Consider the following 11,574-nt stretch of genomic DNA (forward strand, 5'->3'; position numbering starts at 1 on the left):
TGTGGGTGGGTGGGTGCAAGGGAACCAATTTGACATTGTGTCACCATCTCTCCTGTTCAATAAAACCACTGTCATTTGCAACCCCAAGTTGGGTCATGTTTTACTGAATCCCAGTCCCTTCCTTATCTTAAATTCCAGCCTCATTCTCTCTCTCTCTCTCAATTCCAGCCCCCACCCCCTCCACTAGTTTCCCGATCTCCTCTCAATCCCTACTGCCTTTCCCCTGTGACTTTCTGCTGCACTTCTCTGCTTTCCTGCTGCCCCTGCCGCCTTTCAGTCTCTCCTGCTGCTCTTACTTTTTCTGATTTTCTGCTGTCCATCTCTCTGTTTGCAGGCTTCCCCCCGCAGCTTCCCAGACTTCTCTAGGTGCCCCGGAGCCATCCTCTGGCTCCCCCACACCCAGAGCCCCTCTTTAACACCCACACTTTCTCTTAGTCCCATTTTTCCCTCTCCCCATCTACCTTTTCAGCTTCCCCATAGCTCTGGCTCTAGACCCAGCGTCTGTGCAGGCATGCTTCCCTGTTCTGCAGGCTTTGGGCCCATTGTCTTTTAATCAATTAAGATCAATTAACCTAAAGTTACCCCAAGCCTCAGTTCTTCGGCCCAGGCCCCTGTAGTCTACTGGTTCTAATCCCGGTTCTGGTAACTTTAACTCCTTACACTTCTACTTTCTTACCTTAACCTTTCCCTAGGTATCCACCAAGCATATACATACATACACATCACAACACCCAACTTAGGAACTCACCTGTGTGTATGTGTAGGTGGGTGGTATGTGTGTGAATTAGTGAATACACATATATATACATATATAAATATCATTGTGTGTGTGTGGTATATAAATTAGTAATTCATGTATGTGTATTGGATGTGCAGGTGTTGGTAACAGATTCTGTCTAAATTTGGTGTTTGTGTGTAGCGTGTATGGGCTTAAACTGGTGATTGGTGTGCATGAACCTAGACTAATTATTTTGAACGTATGTGTATCTGAGCTGCTAGTGTGAGTGTGTATCCCTTATAGGGGTGTATGCACCTAGTGAGTGTATGTGTGCTTAATTGATTTTTATGTGTGCATGTGCAATTGTACACCACACCCTCCTAACAGCGCAATATTGAGATCCTGAGCATTGGCCTGACCCCTCAGGGCAACACAACCACTAGCCTGTGCTGCGTCAGCCACCTGTTCGAGGTAGGCAAGGCAACCACCAGGGACGCCATCCTGGAGGTCTGTAGCACCCTCCAAGATGTGCTGGCCCACAGTGCTCTGGATCACCAACCCCCTGGATGTGGTGGCAGGCTTCCAAGCCCTTGGCTTCCCACAGTGCATCAGGACCTTTGATGAGACACATATCCCCATTACCACTCTGGGCATATCACCCCTACTACAGTCAATGGGGGCTTCCCATCCATTGTGCTGCAGGCCGTGGTGGACCACTGGGGCGCCTTCACTAACATCTGCACTGGCTGGGCTGGCAGTGCTTACGATGCCTGGATTTTCTGGAACTCTGGCCAGCCCTGGTGGAGAGCAGCCGCTTCGTGCCATGTGTCCCGGACCTGCAGCTGGGCGACATGACCATCCCATCTCTCTCCACTGGGGACCCTGCCTACCCGCTGCTACCATGGCTCACGTGCAGCATCTGGCTGATCTTACCAGCAAAATACGCTGATGGCAATTCGTAGCAGTCAATGCTTGGTCCAAATGTCTGGACAATGCAGTCTAGGTTGATTAGCTGGTTCAACTATGCGAAATAGCTCTGCTGGCCATGATTCTGCTGACTGCAGATGAGCACATAGTGCCCAGGGGCAGGCAGCAGCTGGCACACGCCCCAGGGGTCAGGCCAGGGATCCAGAGGCCAGCTTGGGACAGTCAATGAGCTGTCCCTGCCACATGGCTGGAGAAACTGCCAACCATGTGGCTCTGCCCAAAGCAGGAGGCTGGCCGCCTGCTGGTGTGGCTGACTGGGTACAGTCTGCACCCAATATCAGCGTCTACACAGGTGCTACTACACATTCGTTAATGTACCATTTATCTAGTACCTGTATGTGTTGGTACTAGCAAATGGCACATTAGACTAACTTGCCACGCACATGTAGAGGGTGATGCTTTACTGCACAGTAGTCTAATGCACAGTAAACCATTTCGTGTAGATGCATCCTGGATGTGTGAAGCAACTACTGTACAAACAGCCTGATCCAAAGCCCATGGAGATAAATAAATGCAGGCCTTTCCACGTACTTCTGTGGGTTTAGTAAATAATCTGTAAAAACACGTGCCACCTGACTGGCATTAAATGCCCTTTTGAAGAGAAAAAAAAATCAAAGATGAGAATGGAAGAGGGGAAATGCATTTCTAAAGCTAAATTTCAGATGCTAATTAGGTCAAGATTTTCTTTTTATATAAACTTGAAAAGAATTGACTGGAAAAACAAATATGGACAGGAAATTGAACCCTAACGGATGCGGGCATAAAGAACTTCTATTAAATAGCTTTATAAAATGTTTGCCTTTCCCATAAGGAACTGCTGAAAAGAGAAAGCCTATTGTGCATCAGTAAGTACACCATAACAGCAGCCCTGAATGAATTCATTGCCTAATACCAATGTTAATAGGCAGCAGACCAAAAGATTCTTTCAGTCTCATTTACCCACTTCTCATTAGCCACTCTACATCAGATACCAAGATGACATCAGTGAAATCTAGTAGCAACTGAAAGCTACTGCAGTAATTATAAGATAGCTCTTTATCTATAGGCAGCTGCCAGAAGTGAATATTAATATATCTAAGATGCTTTGTGTTACAGCATATAGTAATGGGGAATGAGGTGAAGGAGGATGAGGGAATTTTCAGAAAAGTTACTTTCAGTAGTCCATCTACTGCACCATGTTCACTAAATACATTTTTGTGTTTAAAATATATATATTTAATCTCAGTTATTCAAATGAGGTTCGTACTGGTTTTGCTTATAATAGAAATATTTTGTTGCCCACTTTTCCAAGAAAGCTCTTAAGTATAGGAGACTTTTAAACACCATGAGAGGTATAATCAGGGTAGTTATCTTCTCCTTTCGAGTGTTTACATGTGCTTTTGATTACGGATGTGTTTTTGAAGGACAGTTTATACTGGCAATGTTAGAGTTCTCCTGAGAGAGAGAAAATACATACATCAAGCTAACCAGTAAGCCTTTTAGATTTCTCACACTGTTTTCAGTGAAAATGCACAAAAAATCACAGGGGAAATTATAACACTTCAAGGTCAAGCCTAACAGCACACAACTCTTATTGCTGTTTGATGTTTTGGAAGAGCTTGTAAGTAGACTCTTCCTGTTCTTGTTGCCTAGCCACTACCAATCTCAAAGTATACTGGAGAACCATAGTCTGTATGTTAATATAGTTCTCAGTCATGTTTTCCCTCAAAGAGATGAGCTTTCCTATGGGCCATTTACCACATACTTTTCTGAAATCAGTTCAATGCTGGGGACTCCTGAACTAGAAACCATGCTTTTCAGTGGGTTTTACACTACATACATGATTACAGTTTTCTTACATTATTTTATATCACCTCTCCCAATTGCCTGTTCCATATTCTGAGGACAAAAATGACCTCCTTCTTGAAGAAGTCTACTTTGATATTATTTCTAAAATGATCTAATATCAGCTTCACACAACAATGGTTCCCTGACTCAGGGCACTGTATAAAAAGAATAGGTATTAAAAGTCCATGGGGGCAGGAGAAAGCAAAGGCCTCCTCCCTTGACATTGATGTAAGGAGGCAGAGTGCTTCAGAAAACAGGGCTCCCCCAGAATGTCCCAACATCTTAGCAGAAGCAAGTGAGTTCTCCCTCTTCTGTTTTAATCTACTTTAAGCAGTGAACCTGAGAATGCCTCCTCCTCAAATGCTCCAAAGTTTCAATCTCTAAATACTTGTCCACTGTGATGCAGTCATTTTTGTTCTTAACCTTCCTGAAGCTTTCTATTTAAGATATGTTTTTCCAAGGATAAGAATTGTTTTTTGAGTTTGCAGCTTATCAGATATCTTGATAACATCCAAGGAAATGGTGGCTACAGGGAAAATACAGATTATTTTTTGTGCATTCCAAACCCAGGACCCAATCAATACCATTTAGAGATAGCCACAATTTAATTACATGGAAATGACTGTAAGCCATTTGCAGCAGGAAACAACTTTTTGTCCTGTGTTTGTCCAGCATCTACCATAAGAGGTTCATAACTGGGGGTCAAAGTGCTACTACAGGACAAGATACAACATAATAATATATATACTGATGGACCCAATTTTATAGAGCAAAACAACAGAATATCACACTTCTGTACACGATTCCTAAAGGGCATAAAATTCATCTCAATGTTCTCGTGACTCACTATAACATTAATCTATTTCCATGTTTACAACTTTCAGCTTTAATTCTACTAATTCAAATGAAAGGAACCTCATGATATAACAAAATCATAGCAACACTGGAAAACACTTTGACTGAGTATTTCTGGTATGGTCATCAGCAAGGAAATGGTTAACCACATAGTCATTTAAGTGGTGATAGTAGGTTTCAAACTAATTCTCTATTGAGTCATCTGAGGAAGCTCACACTTTCCCTCGCTCTTTTGTTCCAGTCTGGCTGGCTGCTAACTCAAAACACAGCCGTGTATTAGTTTACATTGTCAAGGACATATTCAGAAGGGCCAAGGACATTTCTGTTTTTGAACAGAAGTGTAGATTTGAGAAATCTTTATACAAATCCAACAAAGAACCTGATAGATTAGAAACCATGGATCCATCACCTTGGCTTTATTTATACACATTTCAAAACAGTTTTACTGGTGTATTTTTGTTAGGTTCCACTGAAAGAAACTTGTAATTATAAGCATGCAACATACAGCCTCTATAATTGGCAGGTTGCAGTACCAAAAAACAAGTAATGGACCATTTCAGGCTCCAAATTCAATATATAAGAGAACACATTTCTTCTACTGATTTACAACATAAACCTTATCTGTCTTTCTCTTTTAGGGTTTTACACTGTTATCGCTCCCTACGGTAACTTAGCCTTCCATATAAAAATAATAGCAACAGCACAGTCCTTGCATGGACGGCATGGAGTTTCTGGCACTTTTCTTCTTCAAAGATCAAAACACTACTAGGAAGGAGCTTTGGGGTTTGTTTGTTTTTTAGCCATTACTACTTTTCCAGCTATTTTTTCCAGGAATGGGAGAGTGGAGACTGAATGCTAGTTGTAGGGGTGTTCAGGGTTGACTTTTCTTGCAGACTGAAAGAACTATTGTGGGATATACAGCACACGTTGTAACACCTAATATTTTTCAGGGCCTCCCAAGCTTAGACATACATGACAGAGCCAAGCTCAGTCAAGCAAGACAGTATGGATGATTCAATCTGAGGAGGGGTAAAATTTCCTGTTGCAGTTTGCTCCACACGTATTCAGTTGATTTTACCAGCAAAACACGCTGAAGTTCAATTCGTAGCAGTCGATGCTTGGTTCAAATGTCTGGACAATACAGTTTAGGTTGATTAGCTGGTTCAACTATGCGAAATAGCTCTGCTGGCCGTGATTCTGCTGATTGCAGATGAGCTCATTTTGCCTCCTTTTACTGCAATAGCAAAGTCCTATCAGAATAGTCTGTGCTGCTGGCAGATGGATTCAGAATGTTTCTTAGTGCTCGATTCTGAAAAGTGCTGAGTATCCAGGATTGATCCAGTGAAGTACTAAAGAGCATACTTAACTTCAAACACGTTAATAAGCCCACTGAAGTGAACAGGGCTGCCCACATACTTTATAAAGCAGCGCATGCTTAAGTTCTTTGATAGAACAGAAGAGAGTGAACAGCACCATGCAGAATGCCCTCAAGGCATCTCTGGCCCTCTGCTTTTTTTTTTTTTTAAACTTGACATTTCAGACATGTTTTTTTTTAATGAAACACTTATATATAGTCATATTATACTGCAAAAAAATACGTAAATATCCAATGTAACTCTCTTATTGCTCATAGTTAAGTGTTCTTTGGCTATATAGAAAAATGGCGTTCTGCTCATTGTTTTGTGAAGGCTGTTGGTCCCGATTTGTCAAAACTTTATCCATCCTAGTAATCCTCTCTCATGTGTGATTTCTTACTGTGGCAAAGGCCTACACATGGATTTGCAAGCGTGGATTCAGACAATTTTAGGCCTCTTCTGGGGACATTTGCTCCAAAATTCAAATGACCAAAACCAAATCAGTTTGGAATTTCAGGGGAAGCATCCACAATGCAGACAAGATTCTGAAACTCCTACTCAAGGCTAACTTGGGCAAAAAAAAGCTCAGGGTAATTTAGGACAGAAAGGTATTGTGTATGCAAGCTAGGCTAGATCCAGCTTTATCAGCCCCTTACGTCAAACATTTGCTAAATAGGTCTCAACTAAAAATTTGAAGCCAGGTCAACTTACCAATGAGATACATGCCAATCCAGTCCCCTGCGTCAACTTCTTCCTTTATATCCCAATAGATTACTAGGTCTTGCGAGTGTCCTATGGAATAATATGAGCTGCTGACCATGAGAGTGGAACGGCTATCTGAAGTGACTAGGTCTGTATCACTGGTGGACCGTGGAATGGTTACCGTCTCGTGGGAGCTGTTTCTGATGTCCATGTTATGAAACTGGTCAGGGTTGTAGCTGTATCTGAGAGGTTCTTTGCACCGGCGCCGGTTTTGTGAGTTCCTAGATGGAGATGCCATGGCAGCCAGGCCCAGGAACCTGTTTTGGTACAGATTCTGTGAAGGGAAAGAAACACAAAATTATTACTGAGGACGTATTTTGTGGAATTGAATAGCTCTGTTTAGAAAGAAAAAGTAAAAGGAATCAAGATAATGCATGCATGTGGCTTCTTCATATATGACTGCTAAACAATTGACAAAGAATAATGTATAAGAAAATATATACTGCAAATTAAACACAACTTTCAGCGTAAAAGTGAGATCCACCTGAAATTTCCTTTGCTGTCAGGGTCTTCTGAAATAGTTATTTGTTTGGGTTTTTTTCTTATATTCTGATTTTCTCTCCCTATATATGTGTACACACACTCCAGCACTCTGGAATGGGACAAAGACTACTAGAGGGCTGCTCTCCCTCTCTCACTCTCTCTCTCTCTACTCTTGGACCAAATTTATTTCTGAGGGAAGTCTACCCCAGCTTACCCAGGGATAAATTGGGCACATTCCCCATAAAGAACAACCTGCACCACTTTAAGACAGTGGCTGATGCTGATAAAGGTCTTCTCTTCCCATCTTGAGATTTGAAGTCCTACTCCCACAAAAAGGATATACTCATTATTTCATAATGGTTTTGTCTTCACTGAAGAGTTAATATGCAAATGATCTACATTCTGGTTACTTCTCTCATGTTAGCTTAGGTCAAGAGAGAACAGATACATTATAAAACTCTATAAAATTGTGCTGCATCCACAATGTCACTGTACCTCCTTGTGTGGCATCAAGGATATATCAACATAGCCCTTGAACCAGAAGCAGTATGGCCAGATTATTGGTTAATTTACGGTATGGCTATTCTGTTTCTGGTTTAGAAGTTAACATGGGGTATCTCGCTATAGCACAATCTTTAAAGCTTCTGAAGGCACATTCCATGGTCTTAATGCTACAGTAAAATAAGCTCCTTTATCATAGTGGGAGAAGTGGAACAGCTAACTGTCCAAAATGAAGCCAACAGCTAATATCTCACATTGGATTTATCTTCACATTAGTTAATGCCAATGGTTCCTTTTTAGACAGTTTGCTGTTCCACTTCTCCCACTATGGTCCCTCCAGAAATACCCTGACAATTGCATCCTCTGTATTCCTTCCGTTATCTTCCCACCCCTAACCATGCTGTCCAGTTCATGTGATACAAACCACAAAGCTCTCACTAGTATCATTCTGCTCTGGGAACAGCTTTTCATATAATCAGGAGATTATTCCATTTGAACTAAAATAATTTAAGTCTGAGAGGCAGGGGAGGGTGGAAAACTTCTTTTTTTGTGAACGAGAGAGTAACGTTATGACCAATTCCTATTCACAGCATTGTAACATAGCTACAACAAAGAATAAAAACACAGTACTGATCTTCAATAATTGGAAGAGCAAGAGATCAATGATTAATATTATTATTTGTATTGTTGTAGTACCTTGGAGCCCCAGACACGTGTCAGGACCCTGCTGTATAAGGCATTATACAAACACGGAACCCAAAAAGCTTACCACTTTATGTAGCACCCAAAATCTACTAACCACTTGATGGACCCTTCTATCAAAAGTTGACGATCTAGTGGCCTGAGTCTGGAAACACTTAACTACAAGGTATAGTATTTGTTAACACAGGTGGCCTTGCTGAGAACTGCTCACACCAGTGATTCTTGTCAGAACCCATTGTTCATATGCCTATAGTACAGTGGAAGATTCCATAGTTTGATACAGAAGGCAGTCTGTCAATCATTTTGTAAGTAGGTCACGAGGGGAAAACTCCAGAGCCCAGTGACTATATATTTATGACCTAGAAAAAGTTCCCGCCAAATTGTAGCTTTTTTGCATGGTGGAGTTTTCTGCTGCAGAGGAGAACCCCGGGTGCAAAAGAGTTCCCGCCAATTCGTAGCCTTTTTGCAGGGTGCATTTCTGAGCTGCAGAAAGGAAAGCACGTTGCAAGCAGTTCCCGCCAATCTTATGCAAATTTGTACCCCACTATTGGACAGTTCTAAATTATTCCTACGTGGCAGCTAGTGATTGGCTTGCTAGCCGTATAAGAGGCTTGAGCAGTTTCCGCCCAAGTTGGAGGACTCCACATACATCTCGTGGAGAGCTCTGAGTACACTGTGGAGCCTAGCAAACTCCACGCATGTCTTAGAGAAGAACTTAGCGGCCTGATCAACCACTAAGGACTCCCCATCACTGACCAAAGGGGGCCTAGCACACCCCCACCGAGACGTAAGACGACTGCCGGCCCGAACACCCCGAACACATCTGCAGACCGACCAACAACTTTGTAATTTCTGCCCGACTCCTGTACCTGTTTGCAACTGTAACCGAAGCAAGCTTCTGACCTGCACTGTACGAGCAGTGTAAGTAAAGCAATCTATTTGTTAAATCAATACGCTTGAGTACCTGATTCCACTCCAAGCGTCACAAGTACCCGCCCGCCGACTAGGGCTCCTAAAGCCCCGAACCCCGCGCCGTGGCTCTCGGCGGCGACAATTCTCAACCAGGGTGCTGTGGAACCTGGGGTGCCTTGGGATCCTTTCAGGGGTGCTGCAAGGCATCACACTATGTTAGCACTGTTAGTCATGCAAACATGATTTGCAAGATAAACCCAGAGATTTCAAATAGGAATCTAGAGTGTTAAAACATTCTGACCTGTTGCGATCTTTTACAGTTCTTTGCAACAGAAGGACTGATTGCTCTATTATTTTCCTGTAGTCAAAAAACAACTGAAAACCAAGAGCTGCCATTTTCTGAGGGTGCCTTGAGTCTAAGGACAGGTGCCTTGTATCTGAAAAGGTTGAGAACAACTGACTCACACAGTAGCGAATACTATACCTAAGAGTAATTTTTGCAGGGTTTTTCCCCACACAGAAGAATAACATATGCAAAGCCCTGGACTAACAAAGCAGAAATGGCTGGAGAAAGCAAGTGAGTGGGAAAAGAGAAACAAAGGAATAAAGAAAAAAAGCATACGCTGTTGTGTAGCATGTTGTGTTACCTAAGCATGTTAAATCTTTGCTTTTTTCCCCATCAAGAGTTACAGTTATGCATTTACTAATAACAGCTCACTTCAAAGTACAAAAATAGCACTGACTATGACTATAATAATAATGCCATTTGTTGGCAAAGCTAAAAATGACTTTATCAGTAAAATTAGATCAATGTGTAATGAGCAAATGCACTATTTCTAGAAAAATGAATGAGTTTCTCAGATGTACGAAACATTATGTTAAACTATTAAGCAGGGGTGATCTGATGGCCACCTACAAGTTTATCAGGGGTGACCACCAGCATCTGGGGGAACGTTTGTTCACCAGAACGCCCCAAGGGATGACGAGGTCGAATGGTCACAAACTACTTCAAGATCGTTTCGGGCTGGACATAAGGAAGAACTTCTTTACTGTCCGAGCCCCCAAGGTCTGGAACAGCCTGCCACCGGAGGTGGTTCAAGCGCCTTCATTGAACACTTTCAAGATGAAACTGGATGCTTATCTTGCTGGGATCCTATGACCCCAGCTGACTTCCTGCCCTTTGGGCGGGGGGCTGGACTCGATGATCTTCCGAGGGCCCTTCCAGCCCTGATGTCTATGAAATCTATGAAATTATTATGGAAGTGATGATGATATTGACTGGTCCACAGTCAATGACGTAATCCTGATAAAGGCTTCTATCGCTCATGTAGGATCCACAGACAATCTCTCACCTTTTTCTTTATGTATTTTGCAACGATGAGATACCAACATTAAGACATTCAAACTCACTCCTGCAGTTTAGTATACACCACCAGAATGAAGTGGCTAACTCACAATACACTGATCAACAGCTATATTGCTTCAAAGGCTAACATTTGGCTTTAAACAGCAAATTCCTTTAAGGATTCTGCAGATACTTTTCATCTCTGAATTTTAAAAGTATGCTTTCTTTTCATTAACTGTGCTCTTCAAATTGTAATAACACCCAACTAATGTATACAATTTTTCTTCTTTCATGAGGTTTTATCCACTTTCTAGTGACATCAGGTAATTCATGCATGCCTACTGACAGTGCTGGGTTGAAATCTGGCCCATAACAAAGTTATCAGAATTAGGAACAAGAAAATATTTTCCCTGTCACCTATGCAAGAATCCAGTCTTACCATAAATATCATGTGTAAGAATGGAATGATTAGGTGATAGGCAGGTAAGGTGAAAAGCACAGAGAATTGGAGCTGGGATCTCAGGAGGAAGAAATCATCCCCTGCTCTCCATGTACTAGGAAATCTGCTCTACTATTGCTACCACTGCAGCTTCAGGGTAGCAGTAGCATCCAGCAAACCCTAAACTCCCTACTTACTTAAGGGCTTTCTCTGATGTGTCTCATATAGGTTATGAACAGACATTGCATTTGAACCTGGATATGTTGTGCCTATGTTTGTCCCAGAACAAAGATATCCTGAGACTGGCATGGACATGCATTACCCTTCTAATCAGGGTTGAGCAAGTGGCAGAATACAGTGCTGCTTTGCTGCCATTGATTCAATGATGCAATCCTAGAATAACTGTACAGACCTTATTTGCAAAATCCCAGGATAAACTGTTACTTCCTCTTATTTGGGAAATGTGCTTATGATTTATCCTGGGATAACAAGCATGGATGTATATACAACTGCACTTTGTCCGAAGACAAGAGGGTTTATTCTGAGATAAATGCAACATCTGTTTTAGGCCACGGTGTAGGAACCACTAGCTTTACATTAGTGCCTTCCCTGCCCCTCTTGCAACACCAATTTCTTCTGGTTGTAGTCATGAAACGTATCCCTGGTTCATTACATGTAAAAGGGAAAG

The 11,574-nt window shown here is 42.1% G+C and overlaps 1 protein-coding gene across 1 annotated transcript in view; it reads right to left on the minus strand.

The window, feature by feature from the left end:
• HECW1 (HECT, C2 and WW domain containing E3 ubiquitin protein ligase 1) overlaps positions 1 to 11,574 on the minus strand; it is a gene marked incomplete at its 3' end in the record, with an annotated part of 299,400 nt that overhangs the window by 258,103 nt on the left and 29,723 nt on the right. Inside the window, exon 2 of the mRNA XM_025200049.1 lies at positions 6,454 to 6,778. Coding sequence (XP_025055834.1) covers positions 6,454 to 6,778 — 325 coding nt within the window. The remainder of the gene's footprint in view (positions 1 to 6,453; positions 6,779 to 11,574) is intronic.

The sequence above is a fragment of the Alligator sinensis genome, unplaced genomic scaffold (assembly GCF_000455745.1).
Source record: "Alligator sinensis unplaced genomic scaffold, ASM45574v1 scaffold254_1, whole genome shotgun sequence".
Classification (NCBI taxonomy): domain Eukaryota; kingdom Metazoa; phylum Chordata; order Crocodylia; family Alligatoridae; genus Alligator; species Alligator sinensis.